Raw genomic sequence first — 17583 nt, 5'->3', positions numbered from 1 at the left:
GCTTATTACTGTTCAAATGCAGTAATGAAACATGCCACCGAAATGTATTTGCTAAGGATTCTTTTAAAGTCCTTGACTCTCTTTTTTTTTTTAAGTTTATTTATTTTGCGAGAGAGAGCATGAGTGGGGGAGGGACAGAGAGAGAGAGAAAGACAGAGAGAATCCCAAGGAGGCTTCCCACTGTCAGTGCAGAGCCTACAAACCGTGGATCATGACCTGAGCCGCGATCAAGAGCTGGAGTCTCAACTGACTAAGCCACCGAGGCGCCCCTCTCATTTTTTTCCCCTCTAAATCGGGAAACTTAATCATAATCTTTAAAAAAAAAATCACCTGTGGAATCAAAAACACCTTTGGAAATCTGGGGGAAAACAATCCATCTTTCCTCAGAGCTTTAAAGTCTACTATATTTAGTATAAAGACGAATTGAGACAGGTGTCGTGGAGCATACTCACCAGAGGCTCTGCCATGATGATGCGAATCTTGCGCTCAGCCTGAGTGGTAAAGTTGACGAATAAACTCTTGAGGACATATTCTCCTGGTTTGCTGTCTGGGTCCACGTTGATGGGTAACATGGTTGGCGGCCCTTTCTCTCTCTGTGTGCCAGAAACAGGTGGAACCGGAGGCTTGATATAACCGTTGCCAACTGGAGAAGCTGAAAAATACAACAGATGTTCTTACTGGCTGAAAATAACATCCTAAATATCCAGATTGGCTGTATTAAGCCATGAATGTACGGATATGAATCATATGAAGAATGCTGCATTTGATGTCATAACCTGGCCGTGTTCTTTAGGAATGGTGTCAGGGGCACTTGAGTGGCTCAGTTGGTTAAGTGTCTAACTTCAGCTCAGGTCACAATCTCACGGTTGGTGGGTTCAAGCCCCCCGCATCTGGCTCTGTGCGGACAGCTCAGAGCCTGGAGCCTGCTTCAGATTCTGGGTCTCCCTCTCTCTCTGCCCTTCCCCAACTTGTGTGCGCTCTCTCTCTCTGCCTCTCTCTCTCTCTCTCTCTCTCTCTCTCTCTCTCAAAAATAAATTAATTAATTAAAAAAAAAGGAATGGTGTCAGAATGTAACTATTTTGATTATATTAAGTTTGCAGTATGCCATGTTTGATAATCTCAAAGTATTTCTGGTTATTACATTGCTTTAGGTAAACTATGTTTCTTTTTAAAATTTTTTTAATGTTTACTTTTGAGAGAGAGAGACAGAGTGCAAGTGGTGGGGGTGGGGGAGCAGAGAAAGAGGGAGACACAGAATCCAAAGCAGGTTCCAGGCTCTGAGTTGTCAACACAGAGCCCAATGTGGGGCTCGAACCCATGAACCATGAGATCATGACCTGAGCTGAAGTTGGATGCCCAACCCACTGAGCCACCCAGATGCCCCTAGGTGAATTATGTTGTAAGCATACAACATAATTGTTGATGTTGAATTATGAATCCTACAACATTTGTTTTTTGCTGTTTTTTATGTTTCAGGGAAATGGACTAAGAAAATATATATGGAAAAAAAGTGATTTCCTGTCCTGGTTTTCCTAATGGCCAGGAGCTCTCCGTGCTTCATTCTAAAAAAGGAAAAGACTTCTGGGGTGGTGACTTCCAGAAGTTTCCATGACCCAGAAGTTTCAGAAGCCCATTTGGCTCTTGCTCCTGAAAGAGATGCCCCTCTTGAAAGATAAAAGGCTCAGGCAGTACCCCATCTATGCCATCTGAGATGTGCATTTGACTTTTCACTCACGCCACCATTCGGCTCAAGTTGGGATACCTCTCCTCACCTCTTCTAAAATGTGCAGGTTCCCTGCTTGGATTAGATCTTGAACAGAGGCAGCTGTGAGAGTCCCTAGTGAGTGGCCTCCTTTTAGAATGCAACAGAGTCAGACAAGTATTTTAATTTGACAGAGAAAGCAATTTTTATTCGTAAATGAAAATTTCACGTCTCTCTACTTTTTACTGGACTTTGGCACGTCAAACTCTAACAGGCGCTATCTCCTTCCACCTAAGTACTTGTGACACGGTTGGTCATGATAGCCAAGGAAAGAAATGTTGAGTTAAGTGGCTTAGGACAGGATGATGATAAAGTAACTTTTTGAAAGTTTATTTATTTATCTTGAGAAAGAGAGAACAGGGGAGGAGCAGAGAGAGAGAGAGAAAATCCCAAGCAGACTCCACACCGTCAGCATAGAGCCCAATGCGGGGCTCGATCTCACAAACTGTGAGGTCATGACCTGAGCCAAAATCAAGAGTTGGATGCTTAACCAACTGAGCCACCCAGGCGCCCCAACAAAGTAGACTTTTTAAAGGAAGGCTCTCCAGCTCAGGGTGGCTGAATACGGAGATTAAAGAAAAGATGAAGAAAAAAGGGGACTTCATTTGGATGCTGGTTTGGATAGTAAGGGAAGGGTGGCCTGTCACTGATAATGAAAGAGGGAAAAAGTTCTCCAGGAAAGCTGAATACTTTTCTCAAAACTGAAAATAAACTCAAGTCTTCTCTTCCCTTCTTTCTATCCCAAGTAAAATTCTGAGGAAGCCAATGAAAAATTGTATTTATTTTATCGGATGACAAACACGTCCTTGTGTTAGGGTCTATTTCCTCTTTCCCTATGCTCCTTTCTGTCTAACCCATTCGACCTGCCACACAGTTGAGGGGTCCCTTACATCTGGAGGATCTTCCCATATCTCAACTACCACCCCACTTTATGGCTTCTCAAGTTATAAAACTAAAACATGTTTTATGTATATTATTCCATTTCTTCTCCATTCTTATGAGCTCCATCCTGGTCCAGGCCTTTGGAAACTTATGGCTCAATTACTATAGCAGCCTCTGTGCTGACTTTATTTCATTCCTTTCATATACCAAATTTTTCTTTACCATGGCTTTACATTTTTTTTTCAGTTTATTTATTTATTTTGAGAAAGACAGAGACTACGTGAGCAGAGGAGGGTTAGAGAGAGAGGGAGAGAGAGAGAGCGTCCCAAGCAGGCTCCACACCATCAGTGCAGTGGAGAAGCAACACAGGGCTTGAACTCATGAAACCATGAGATCACGGCCTGAGCAGAAACCAAGAGTTAGACGCTTAACCAACTGAGTCACCCAGGTGCCCCTTCACCATGGCTTTAATTATAACTACCCCCCCACCCCACCCCCGCAAGATTTTCACTGGCTCTTAATTACCATCCAGCCTTCACACATGGTCTGGTTTTGATAGCCTTCAGCAGTTTGCTTCCACCCTGTCCCCAAGCCAGGCTGATACCCTGTCTGGCCCAGGAGCACACTCTTCTTCCCTATGCCTTCCTCCTTTCTCTCTTCCTGCTCCTTTCCACTCTTCTCTGATCATCTAACTCTCTTGTCCTTTCAGAGCCACGTGTAGATCGATCTCCACAAAACCTACCTCCACCTGCCCACTCTTCCCTGGTAAGTCTGTATTACCAGATTTAGACACTTAACTCATGTTCTTTGGCCTTTTACATCCTACATTACCTAAGAAAGACTCAGAAGATAGCTGACAAGAGAAGTAATTATCAGTTGGTCACACAGTTTTGCCAAGGCTTGGCCCCATAACTGAACCATATACTCTTCTCCGTGTTATCCTCTGAAAGTTCCCGAATAAGACTGTAGCCTCCTAGTCTAATACAGAGTTCTTTATACAGATAATACTCAGTAGATCTCCTTAAGTAACTACCTGAAATGACACCTTACTTTATTTCTGTACATCTTGACTCATAGGGAGGGAGCTCTCAGAGACGAATCAGTAGTTAGAGTCATTAAAGGGAGAGGGTGCAGTATTTGCAAGGAAGAGTCATTAGTTAAACAGCACTTGAAGCTGCTTCCTAAAAGGCATGATTGATTCTAATCGGACATATTCAAAATCAGGTGATGCAAATGAAGTTCTGGTCACTCCTCTGCCTTTACCTGCTTCTCCTCAGTGCAGGTGCCTTTTGGAAATGGGAAGCCTGGGATCCCAAGACCAACTTAATAAAGGGACTAAGGTCTCCACGAGGTATTTTCCTCATGTTTCCAGGGCATTGTGCCATAGGGCTGGAAATTGGAATAGAAACTGAGAAAGTCTAAGTGAAGGACAATCTTTCATTACCTTTAGTTTTCCACAGGACTTAATCCATTTCTAGAAGACAGCACTAATCAGCTTGATGTAATACGTAATTGCAAGATCAGATCCATAATTGAAAGACTCTGGGGCCTAAAAGTCCCGACCCCAGTGAGAGAAATTTCAAGAGTGACCTCTGGCAGTCTTCTGAAATGTTGCGTCTTGAACCAGATAGCTGAACTCCAGATACCAGGATGTGTCTTTGATGAATATTCCATTTAAACGGCCAAGGTACCAATTCACTGCTGTCATAAAAAAAGTTAGTCACCTGTACCTCAGAGCCAGACATCCTTGTGAGTTCAAGAGTCTGCACAGCCTTGGAGAGGAACTATCCTAGCCCAGCAGAGCCCTGTGTCAGAGCTGAAAGAGATTCAAGGGGAGGGCGCCCATCATTCCTGTTTTAAACAGATCAGCTGGGCATATAGAGATGCAGTAAAATTTAATGGGGTAAATGTCCTTGAACAAGATCCACTCTGTTTTAATAGCTCTCTGTATCCTACCATAATTGATTCATAACAAATCCTAGCCTTTTGTCGGAATAATTTTCAAAAGTAAACATATGACGTAGCACCTTTCAGGAGCTCAGTTATTTGGTGACAATACATATTCCCTGGTAGTCAAAATTGAGTCAAAAAGTCTCTACTAGTCTAAATATGAGAACATTACCACTAGAAAACATCATTAGATTTTTCCCTGTGTACTTGCTTTTAATCTACACATAATTAAGACCCACTGTCCAGTTTTGAAGTTCACAGTAGTCTGGAAAGAGAAAATTACAAGGAAAGAAGCAACATCTTGGGTAGAAACTCTAATAGCAAAAGAAGGAGGTGGGGAAGGCACTACTCTAAAAAGGCTCTGTAACTTAAAAATGCAGTTGTGTGAAGCCATTTGGCACAAGGCCACAGAATCAGACACTCTGACAAGTGTGGGGGCAGTGTCAGATCCATCTAGCATGTTGTCACAACTAATATTCATGATGATGACCTTAAGTCCTATGGAAAAGCTAAAATAAGTTTGATATGTAGTCCTGTATTTGAGAAGGTGGGAAGAAGAGTGATGTAAATTTCCAAAAGGTAAGCCTAAAAAAAAGGTTTGGGGTATGAAGGGTAAATAACAACCTTAAGAATTTCACTCTGAAGAATTAATCTCTTTCTTCATAGGTCTGAATTTTTTTTTTTTTTGAGAAAAATAGAGAGACAGAGAGACAGAGACAGAGAGAGGGAGAGAGGGGGGGGACAGAGAGAGAGAGAGAGAGAGAGAGAGAGAGAGAGAGAGAGAGAGAGAATCTTAAGCAGGATCCATGCCCAGAGTAAGCCCTACTCGGAGCCTTGATCTCATAACCATGAGATCAGGACCTGAGCCAAAACCAAGAATAGGTCGCTCAACTGACTGACCCACCCAGGTGCCCCCATAAGTCTAATTTTTAACTGGAACTTATTTTTTATTGCAACAGACAAACCACCAATGCAGTAATAGTCACACTTTGGCCCCTTTCTGGCTCTGCCGAAGCAGGCATTGCTGTCTGAATCGACTCTTCCCACCACGGTGTTGCCACTACTTTCTGTCCAGCCAGGCAAGCAAGTCACCGGAGGTCAGGATTCCCTCCCAGACTTCGTGGAGACTGTGCCATCCAGCTGCCTCCATGGTGGGGCCTCTGGAAATAGGGATCCCTGATGATGAAAGGGTCCTGACAGGTCACTGTTATCTTCCCCACCTAAAAAGACATGTTGAAGGAACGATTTAATTTGCTAGATTAAACGCTTTCTCTCATTTAAATTTTCCTGCATGTGGTAACGTTTTGAGCTTCCTCTCCATCTGCTTTAACCATCTCTCCTTCTCTTCTTCAGCTCATCTCCCTATTTGCACACATCAGCTCAACGTCCCTAGAAAGTCACTCAGACCTGGGTTCCCGTGGGCGGGGAACGGAGGCGCAGGCCACAAGGGCATCACGTTCAGTTATTAACCAGGACCTTCCTTACTGAAACTTTTGGGAATTTGCTTTCTGTTTAGATTTTCTCATTGACATTTTCCTCTTGGATTTGACACGTTCTAATTTTTCTCCATTGCCTTCTTGTATCTTAAACGGGTTTTGCCGATGCTATTATTTTAGCCCAAATTCGGTTTCTATTTGGGTTTGCAGGATGGCTTCAGGAGCTCCTTCCCGTTGTTCCCTGAGTCTCTATTTCTTCTAGTAAGCAGGGCCCATTCCTTAGTCTGGAAGAAATCTGTTTGAGGCTTTTGTGGCCCATTCACTAGCTCTTTATTAGATCTATTTCTAACTGCAAACGATGATCTCCTGAACGTGACTATTTTTTTTCCCAGTGTCATTGACTAATAACATGATTTTTAGGCTGGCTGCTCTCAGCTGGCAAAGGTCTTCAGTAAACTTTCCCTGAATTGCCAACATTTCCAGGAATTATTAACTTCAAAACTGCGACACCAATACAAATACCCCACAACTCATAGTTTGGCTACGTTTTTATTATGTCACTGAAAGGAAAGTTAATGTTATAATGAGTTTCCTCACATGAATGTCCCAGAGGCTGTAAGTGGCCCCACATGTTACAGGACAACAATTGGTTTTCTCAGTCAGATGTTCAGAGAAGTTGATCCCCTCACTTGTTAAGGCTGTCATTCATTCGTTCACTCATTCATTTCGACCAATATTTCTTTAACGAGTACCTGGGTTTCCAGCACTGTTCTAGGCCCTGGGAAGGTAGCAGTCAACAGATAGTTCCCGCCCTCACAGAGTTTACGGTTTGCTGAAGCAGGACCATACAATCCGCAATGTTTTGTACACACACACGCACATATACACCGCAAGTCAAACTGCAAGTCAGATCGCAGTACGTTCAAAAATGAAGGGAAATTAAACACAGTGAGGGAATAGAGGAATGTTCAAATGTTGGGTTTGGAACTGCCGTGGAGAGCAACGAGAACCGTGTGCATTCTTGGCGTCAAAGGAAATCCAAACACACTTGGCTTGGGCAGGATCTGCTTCTCTGACCCATCCCTTTGACCTGCCCATTTTTGCGTCTGTTCTGGTTGGGAGTGAGAATTTTAACCAGGCTGTGAAGAGCATGAATCAAAATGCCCATTGGACACGCAGCCTTTTCACCTCCCCTCACAAAGTATGTAACTCAGGAAAGAGGCCCATCCTTGTCGGCTTTTTTCCCCACTTATAAAGACAGACAAGCGCAGAGTTAGTTGTTGACAATATTCAGTGCTTGCTCTGATGTTCCCAGAATGGGAATCAGACTCTGAGCGTTTGAAATAAAGAAGAAATGGTTTCCTTTTCTTTTGAAGTGCCCCTGAGATTATATGGCGGTCACTGTTCAAAGTCGCTACTCCTCTTAGAAATGGAGGTCCGTTTAAACAACTCTACTTCCTACAGATCACTGTAACCTATCTTTTAACACAGGAGTAGATTGATTAGATTTCTTTGTTCACAGTTGGATATATGTTATTCTTTCTGCCAGTTCTCAGCACCTCATTCGTTTTGTGGGTTCTAAGGGCAAATCCTGTCAGTACCCAAGTGCTGAGATCCTTCTTGAAGATTTGATGTCCCCCCCCTCCCCAATCCCTCTTTTCCTGTAAGACTTTTTCTGTTTACTGGCATTACAGGAACATTTCATAAAACATAACAAACCCAGAATGACGCAGCTACTGTGAGAACATGTCACACTGTGTATAGAACTATAATAAATTGTCCACTAATGCATTTATAAGGGTGCTTAAGAAATGGTATTTTAAAAGGTACTGCAAATACTCAAAGTGACCAGAAACTTTAAAAGTCATGCAAAATACATTAGGATAAAAAGAAGAAAAAATCCTGCAAATGTGATAGGAAGAATTATTTTCCTCTGAAGGGTATTCTTAAGAAACAGAAAATGTTGAGATTTAAAGAAACAATTAGTTTGAGCAACAGAAAAACATTTCTTAACAAAGAGATGGATAACTCTTAATTTTATATGTTTCAAAACTGGTCAAGAAGAGAGTACAAGGCAAAAATACTCAGAAATGCTTTTTGCCTTGGAAGAAAAATATATTCAATGGCATGGTAAGTCCCTCTTAACTAATTTCTGTAAAATTCTGGTAATGTGAAATGTTCCCTGCATTTTCATTGATGAAATGCATTCTTCCTTTCTCAGGCTACTTCACTCTCTCCATTCTCTAGTCCTCAAATTGTGTGCCTTCAAGTTTCAGGGTCCACAAGATGGCTCTAAGATAGTTACTGTCTCTTTTTTTATATATATAAATTTTGTTTTTACATTTATTTATTTTTGAGAGACAGAGTGAGACAGAGCGTGAGCGGGGGGAGGGGCAGAGAGCGAAGGAGACACAGAATCCGAAGCAGACTCCAGGCTCTGAGCAAGAGTTCAGCACAGAGCCTGACACGGGGCTCAAACCCACAAACTGTGAGATCATGACCTGAGACGAAGTTGGATGCTCAACCGACTGAGCCACCCAGGTGCCCCATGATAAATAATGTCTTTAATACTCAAAAATAATCTTGGAAGGCCAACCCCTCTCACTTTTACAGATAAGACCATGTAGGTGAAGAGAGGTTAAGTGTCTTGCCTAAGGTCACAGAGTGGTTGACCCAGGATCTGATCCCATGTATATCTTCTGAGCTTCTTGTATGATCCTGAATTTAAAAACAAACCAGTTGTTTATGAGAAAGACTGAATAAAATAAGTTCCCTTACCCACAGTTTGGCCCTGGTATGAGCCAGTTTGGGGACTTCAGGGGACGAAGAAATAAAATACAGATGTTGTGATTTGGAGAATGTGCCAGCCACAGAGGTCCATCCTGCCAAGTTCTCTGTCCCCTTAAACTCGAATGAATCTTTTAGCTAGTATAAGGGCTTTGGGAAGGCTAAGAGTATAAAACAGAGCCAAGAACTGAAGACCCATAAAATATACGAAATCTGATTACTGACATACATTAGAAAGATCTAGAGACCATTCCTTCCTAGATATACTGATGATATCAACTTTAACTGGTTGTTATTCTAACAAGGAGCAAGGGAACTTCTGTTCAGTCTGCAACCTCTCCACACCATTTTTGTCTTTGGTCTCCTAGAGACTGGATACCCGGGAGAGAGTGAAGGAGTTCAATAAAGAGAAAGTAGGCATCAAGTCACTGCCCTGTTTTCTTTTCTCTCTTCCTTTGACTTACAGTATTTTATCTTACAGAAATGACAGTAACACTTCAATGATTGCCTTTCTAAATGTCTGTCATCTGCTAAGATGCAATTACATGGACCTTCCCCAATTTTCAAAGTAGGTACTGTCATCAGAGCCTGAACAAATGTCTGCCAAGATCTGTGAGCAAAGGAAGATGAGGTTACATTGACATTTCAAGGTCCTTTCTCACCAAAAGGAGATCGAATAACCTTCTAGAGGCAGGATAATCCTGAATTTCAACTTCCTTCTTCTCAGCAAAACAGACAAACTGCTCTCATTCATGTGCCCTCCACTGACTGGCCTCTCTTCCTTCTCTCCTTTTCTTTTCTTCTCCATTTTCTTCCTCTTCTGGCTTATTTTGTGCAGCACAAATCTCATTAATTTGCAATGCATTAAGTCAAACTTTGGGATAAACTGGACAAGGCTTTGAATTTTGTTTTTAATGGTAACTTTCAAAAGGCTATGCTGATTTACAATGTGAATCGGTGGTGATCAGAATCTCGGCATGTCAGATTTGCCTGGAAGGCTGCACCCCACCTGATTCAGCAGGTCTGGGATGGGGCTCAATAACCTGCATTTCTAACCAGTGATAACCAGTTCTAACTAATCCTGACTAGGCATAACCGGATTATGCCAATGCTGTTGGCCCAGGAGTATAGTTTGATGTCTCTGATATAAATAAATGGGAAAACAAAGAGGACCAATTAATCCAGTTAATAACATTGTTTTCCATTCCATTTGCCTACAGATATGCTTCATTAACCTTAACTAAGTTAATGCTCTGGAGGCAAAACATAGGAAGAACACCAAATGGGGAGTCAAAGGTCCTAGTATGGCTCCATATGAACTTGGGGGATGAACTTGCACCAACTGGGCTTCAGTTTCCTTATCTGTTATTTTTAAAGAATCCAGGCCAGGTTGTCCTTTCTAGCACAGTATTCATTCTATGACTATATAAAATATATAGTCAAAATTAATAAAACATCACTTATTCAATACTTGCACAGTTCAAAGAATTAACACTTACCCATCAACAGATGAATGGATAAGGAAGATGTGGTATGGATGTATGTGTACATATACCTACGGTGCATGTTTCATGGCATTTGTGACAACATGGATGCACCTGGAGGGTATGATGTTAAGTGAAATAAGTCAGACTGAGAAAGACAAACACCATAGGATTTCACTCACATGTGGAATCTAAAAAAAACAAGCAGAATCAAACCTATTAACGCAGAGAACAAACTGATGGTTGACAGAAGGGTACAGGGATGGTCAGAATGGGTAAAGGGGAGCAGGAGGTACAGTCTTCTGGTTATGGAGTGAATACATCACAGGGATGAAAGGCACAGTATAGGGAATATAGTCAATGGTACTGTAATCGCTTGTATGGTGACAGATGGAGCTACATTGTGGTGAGCATAACATATAAGCTTGTTGAATCACTCTTGTACACCTGCAACTGATGTAACATTGTATGTCAGCTATACTCAAAATTTTTTTTAAAGATTAACATTTGCTTTCCCTTGAATTACTATGAATTAGTGAGATTCTATCATCTATCCTCTCTATGTGGGAAAGATTTACGAATGATCCTAGCCTTTCCCCTTATTCTCTGGCTCCACTCCTTTTCCTGAGACTAGCAAGTGAGACTAGTCCTGACCACTAGCAACTTCCTCTATTATGGGTGGACACACAAGGAAGCCTGTCTTTATTCTTAGTTGTAAACCCAAGACTTGTGTTAACATTAAAAAAGAATTATGTACTGAGAGTCTTTCACAAAACCCTATACTAACTAGGCATTATCTCTTTTCCAGGCCATCGATTAGCCAGACATTATGGAATAGATGGCACTCGACCCAGGTCTTGAAGGATTCTGATAGGTAGAGATGAGAAAGGGGCAACCCAGGCACAGGGAATAGCATGGCAGGTGCACGCGTCTGCTAAGAATCTCTCCTCGTTCCTCCCTCCTCTCACCCTCCTACCACATATCCCTATCTTAGCACACATGTTCAAACTTTCTCTTCACTAAGGGACTGTAAAGTCCTCAAGAACAAGACTACATCTTGTCTTTATTCCATGTATTTAGCACAGTATCTGGCATACCTAATTAAACAACTGTGCTTGCTTAATCTTTGTTGAATGGAACCCAGCTGATTCCATAATACAGTCTTGGTGTGAATGAAATAATGGAGCAACTACATATATATGAAAAACTTAAACTCTCAAGTCCTATAAAAAAATAGAGGTGTTTAGTTCTTATTATTAGAATTAAGGTTTTGAAGGGCAAGCCAATGTGAGTTTAGACTATATTTGGAGGACAATTGGGAGTTAGCAGATTTCTGGGAAGAATGCTGAGCTGATGTTATTGTGTAGGGTGGGCTCAAGAAGGGCCATTTGAGGGACAACACAAATTAAAGACCATTGCAGCTACTATGGGAAAAAGAACAAAGATGGAATCTGAAACAGGATAGAAGACAGTGCATCTTACACAAGTGAACCTGAAATCCAGTCCTATCACTATTCCCCAGTAAAGAAAACATGCACCGTAGGTTTCCTGATGTGACGTTACAATAATTAAAGTGTTTAAGAAGCATTTTTAGAGTATCAACTCTAGAACCCTTTTCAAAATTCCCTACCAGTGGCAAGATATTGGCTAGAGTTATGACACTCAACCACTGAAAATGGTGTTGGCTGTGTACTTCTGAATGACAGAGGGGCTCTCAGGCTCCTACCACTGGAACAGAAATGATTTTGGCAGTGTGGCAGGCAGGGAGTTGTAACTTGCCCTATGTCCATGTTCATCAAGTTTTCAAAACATTGTAGCTAATGTCCATTTACCAAAAAAACAAAAACAAAACAAAAAACAAAACAAAACAAAACAACACCATGGGGCTATAGGAACAAGTTAAATGTCACCCTAAGGAAGCAAAGCAATAATTCAAAGGTAGGTACATTTTACAAGAAAACTGCACTAATTTCTACAAGTCAATGGAGGAGATAAAAATGGGTAGGATGATTAAAGACTTAGGAGACAGAACAACCAAATGTAATGTGTGGACCTTGTCTGAATCTTGATGAAAGCAAACCAACTGTTAAAAGACATTTTTGAAAATGACAATCAAAGCAACTTGAATGTGGACTAGAGATTAGGTTACATCAAAGAATGGCGGTCAGTTTGGGTACGTATGAAGTTAGCACTGTGGATAGGTAAGAACGTACCCATATTTTCTAGAATGTACATTGACTGTGTGGCATTCACGGAAATGATACCTATATTTGATTTGAAATGCTTTAACAAAGAGAAAGGAGGTATAACTGAGGCAAATCTGACAAAACCTTGTTAACTATTGAATGTAAGTGATGACAATATGTTATATATCATACTATTCTTTCCCCCTTTTGTGTTTGTTTGAAAAATTTCATAATAAAACTTTTTTTTAAAGATAGGCCTCATTTGTAAAAAGTTCCCTGTATCTTATAATGGAAATAATGAAGGGATAATAGCATTCCTTCATTATTTCATTGAACTAAACTCAATTAAAAAATACATTGAAAAATCAAACAACACATTTATTCCAGGTTCGATCACATAGGTTTTAATGTTCACTCGGATTTCAGGCCCAACAACACCCTTCCACATTAACTAAATGTGTGGGATGGGTGGTGTGGGTCTCATGGGTGTTTACACTTACAATACATGGCCAGGACGAACGCAGGCAGGATGCCATTTACACAGGCATCCTTTATGATACCTATGTTACAATAATATAGTTTGAGCCTTTTCAGAAATATTTGGGTCTCAAAAGTGTCTGAGTGAGATCAGTTAATCAATTCACTAAATGACAAAGTTCCGCTGATCCTTGATATGCATAAGTTACACTGCAAAATTCTGTAGGGTGGTGCAGAATTCAAAGATAAATTTAAAAAGACCACCTGAGAGATTCAAAGAATGCAGTGCTTTCAACTATAAGATGCCATGAGGCAGTGTCAGGTTGAAAAGCCAACCGATGAGCACATAAAGGTAGGAGAACATTCGTTAACTTATTTATTTCACTGGTTCATTTAATCAGTCATCAAGTATTTACTGGAGGCTCCGAGCACTGAGTCAGCTGCTGGGGGGAGCTGGTAATATGCAGGGAAGACAGGTATTATGTCCAGAAATATAATTACAAAAATGGGAAGTGCTGTGAAGGTTGTTGTAAGAGAGGAGCAGGGGAGACGTATCCTTGACTGTGGGGTCGGGGCAGGACTCTCTGGGATGGTGGCCTTAAAGATGAGGCCTAGAAATAACTGATGATAGATACAGTCAAATAAGGCATCGAGGCTGAAGAGAATGGGGGCAATGGGATTGTAGGAATTCACGTAGGTGGGGGAAAAGGGCACTTGATGGTGTCTCACTTCCTTCTGGTTTTATTAGAGGCTGTTCTGGCCAGCCACTTGATGGCACCTCCCTCTAGCCCTTTACCCAGCTCTGCTCTCCTGCAGGGCACTGACCTCCTGATGATATATGATGACACATTATACACTTGTTTTCTACCTGTCTCCCCTACTCCACTTAAGTGCAACAAGGGCAAGGTATTTGTTCCATTCCTTTTGTAACCTCACCTTCTAGCTTAATACCCAGTACTCAATAAATATTTGTTGCATTAAGGAGTAAGAAAGCATTAAGATATACAAGGTCCTGAATACCCAGCTTAGAAACCCAACATTCAACCCGAGACTCACATTAAGTCTATTGAAAGAGCTATTTCTGCAACCAAGCAAGATGCTGACAAATAAAGCACCAATCTGCCCAGGAGTAGAATATAGTATCACGGATGACAGCCTGTCATTTCCGTAGAGAACTTGACTATTGGTGTACTGAGAATGCCTGGCTTATGGAATCTTTAGAGAGGGTCGTCAAAGTACAGGTTGTGACCCACTACTCGATCATGAAACCTATTTACTGGGTGCTAACCAGGATGATTTCAATGAAATAGAATAGAAAACTCTACAAGAGAAAATAGCGGGTGATGGCACCCTGCAGAGTAAGGTTAAGTAAGCACTATTTCACAAAACTTGTGTTTTCAGTCTCTGTCTGCGTCTACAGATATGTACGGTGTGTGTGTGTTCTGAGTCATAATAGAAAATGTGTTTGTTTGTTTGTTTGTTTTTCTGTGGGTCCTGGTCAAAAAGGCATTAGGTACAATATACGTTTTAATATGCAATCTATTGTAAAATATATACACATGCATAGGTATACAATAATATGCATATACATATGTATGATATAGAGGTCATGTATACGCATTATATAATACATATGATTAACACAAGACACATTTCCGACATCTACACTGAAGGAAGAACACCCAGGGCAGGATACACAGTAGAAGCTCAGTCAGCAATTGTTAAAAAATTAACTGAATAGGTGAAATTCTTTGTAGTCTAGTTTTTTATTTTGTCAACAGCAAAACATTTATTAAATTCCTGCTTCATGTGCACTTATTTATTGAGATGCCGGCTCATTAAATAAAAAAAAAAGATTCTAGGTTTCATTAGATTCTTAAATAGCTACGGACATGTACAATGACTACGTAAAATTCTCTTGATATGTGCCTACCAGAAGTTCATAATCTAAGACGGTGATAAATCTGAATTCGCAGAAATATTTGTTGGTAACGATCCCTTGTATAAGTTGAGTTATATTATTTATTGGGAGTAAGAAAGGCAGTGAGTGAAAAAGGACTTAAGATGGCTGCCAGATCATGGGAGTGGTCCATTCAGTGGAAACACAGTGAGAGTCAGTTACATTTACAAGAGACATCAAACAAAAACAATACTGAGTAGTTCACATGAGTCCTATTGTGATATAGCATTTTTCCAAATATATGAAACTGTAAGTTTTATCATTTAACTTGTATGCTTGTTATACATCAAAAAAAAAAAAAAATCTCTTGAGAGGGGAAAAAAAAAAGTTCCCTAATACACAGTCAGCTTTTATAAACTACAAAGTAAGGAGTAAATTAATGACTATTAGAGACTTAATTCCTACAAACAGAATTGTATCGTATGTAAATATCTAATAGTTTCACTAAAGATAGTGCAAAAGAATAATTAACAAGTAATTAAATCTCCCAAATCATTAATAAACAAAATGTTTCTCCTTTATTAGAGCAATATGTTGTGTCCTTACTATCTACAAATTTCCTTTTCCTACCTTCATTAAATCGAAAGTTAAACGGTCGATATCTAAGATGCATGCAATGAACCCTGTGTCATGGAATTTCCTCTCATTAATTTTTCTGAACTCTTGTACAATATTTCTTACAAGGTTATGCTAGAACTAATATAACCAGGCTATTACTCTGATAAAGGAAAAGCACAGGCATGCAGTTTGGACCCATTTAATGTTGGTTTACCCATCCTATCCTGTTTTTTAATTCATACACAATAAAAGAAAACATTTTATTTGTTTTCTTGTTGGAGAAGGCTAAGCCAAAAACAAAGGAAAAACTGCTTCAGGTTTATTTCAATGCTTTAAACAAAATAACTGAGTATTTACAACATTAATATTTAGAAGAAATCAAGCCTAAATCCTATCTCTGTTTTTATATGAAATGCAATGGTATTAACTATCTTCCAAATACTAAGCTATTTTTCAGATTGCAATTTTGCAGCACAGATAATCGTACCAAATCTTTTAGTGAAACTTCGGTGCACAGAAAAATTCCATTACGTCACAGTTTGTTGTTCCATAGACTTATATACAAAAAATCACCTCTGAAATGCTGCAATCCCAAACAGAAACTTAAAAAGCATTATTCCTGCCTCAGAACAGTGACATCATAAGTAAATCTCCACTTGCAGATGCAACTGCCCCCCCCCCACTCCGCCCCATCCATTGAAACCTTTAGGAGAATCTTCCCTACATTCAGCACTTAACTGAACAACGATCCACGCCATACATGCTAACAGCCTTTCATACCTACCAAGCCCTTTTATGAAGCTGATCACACAGGATCGTCTCCAACAAGCTGTTGTAATCTCCATGAGCCTGAAAAGGAACCCAAACGAACAGTCTGGAACTGCTACACAGACTATGTTCCAAAGCAAAAAAACATAATGACGGACTCCATGGTCCTGTTGCTCGCTGGCACCATAAGTGTCTCAGCGGCAAGGTAGGGCTCTCTTATTTTTGGCCCAAGGTGTATTTTTAGTCAGGTGCTAAAGACCTACAGTAGAAGACAAACTAAAACAGGCCTTCCGTCCAGGGCAGACTCTTCATACCAATGGGACAATTTTTAGCTGCACAGTACGACAGTGACCTACAACTCACAGAGTGCGCGTATGTCTATATTTATCCACGAGAACATACTATGCTGACAGATTAGTAAAGCCGCTCAGGGCACTCCAGGAACATGAGCCCGACCCACATGGCTCGTCATAAACAGTCCATGCCTACCGAACACATGCGTTACCCACAGATCTAACCCACCGGTGCTGTTGTGTTCCTGTGACTGAAGAAACGTAAGAGCAAAGATAACACGGGGTGGGTGATAAACCGTTGCTTTGGGAACTAGGAGCTCTTGGCCACAAGTACAAACAGCTTTAAACAGCTTAAATTCTTACAGACAAAACCAATAGCAGAGAATCCCTATTTGAAGCCAAGAGTCAGTGAGAAACCATACACCCTTAAGGAAAAATGAAACGCTGAACATCTGTTGATGCAACTAGTAAAGAAAAGTGATTGGGTTTAAATCTAGAGTCATATTATTTGAAAGCACAGCTTAAATCAGCTTGTTAAAAACTTAATTTATAAGACCAAGAAGAAGCCAATATTGGTGAACATTAGGCATTTCACCTCCAGAAGAAAACAGATTGAGACCAGTGAAGAGACCGAGAAGGAAAATGTAGCTACTTGAAAACAAAATAAAAGTGTAACTAATTGATCTTTCAATGGGCATGATTTCCAACAGAAGACTTTAATGAGGGTCAGTGAAAATCTATTTCTTCACTAACATAGCCGCAAAGAGCATGAAACCCAAGTCGTTTCCTATTCTTGATTTACTCAGGGTCACTGAAGGTTTTCTTTAGCAATATAGATTGGAATTACAAAACAGCACGGTATGGGGAATTGATTGATGAACTGAAGCGTTTCACAGGAAGGGGGAAAAAAAAGTCCAGATTACCCAGATGAACACTTCAAGTGATTCAGGCAAGCGAAATGTGAGCAAAGATGCCCCACGGTACCACTGAGTCTTACATATTCAGGGTTTATAACCTTTTTTAAGGAGTGGACTAATGTG

The 17583-nt window shown here is 40.5% G+C and overlaps 1 protein-coding gene across 4 annotated transcripts in view; it reads right to left on the bottom strand.

The window, feature by feature from the left end:
* FRY (FRY microtubule binding protein) overlaps nt 1–17583 on the bottom strand; it is a 349471-nt gene that overhangs the window by 216935 nt on the left and 114953 nt on the right. For all 4 annotated transcript variants that reach the window (XM_047852065.1, XM_047852039.1, XM_047852049.1 and 1 more), the window contains one exon: nt 453–652. In XM_047852065.1, coding sequence (XP_047708021.1) covers nt 453–572 — 120 coding nt within the window. In that variant the 5' untranslated portion in view covers nt 573–652. The remainder of the gene's footprint in view (nt 1–452; nt 653–17583) is intronic.

The sequence above is a fragment of the Prionailurus viverrinus genome, chromosome A1 (assembly GCF_022837055.1).
Source record: "Prionailurus viverrinus isolate Anna chromosome A1, UM_Priviv_1.0, whole genome shotgun sequence".
In the NCBI taxonomy this organism is placed as follows: domain Eukaryota; kingdom Metazoa; phylum Chordata; class Mammalia; order Carnivora; family Felidae; genus Prionailurus; species Prionailurus viverrinus.
This window is presented reverse-complemented; position numbering and strand designations above follow the sequence as displayed.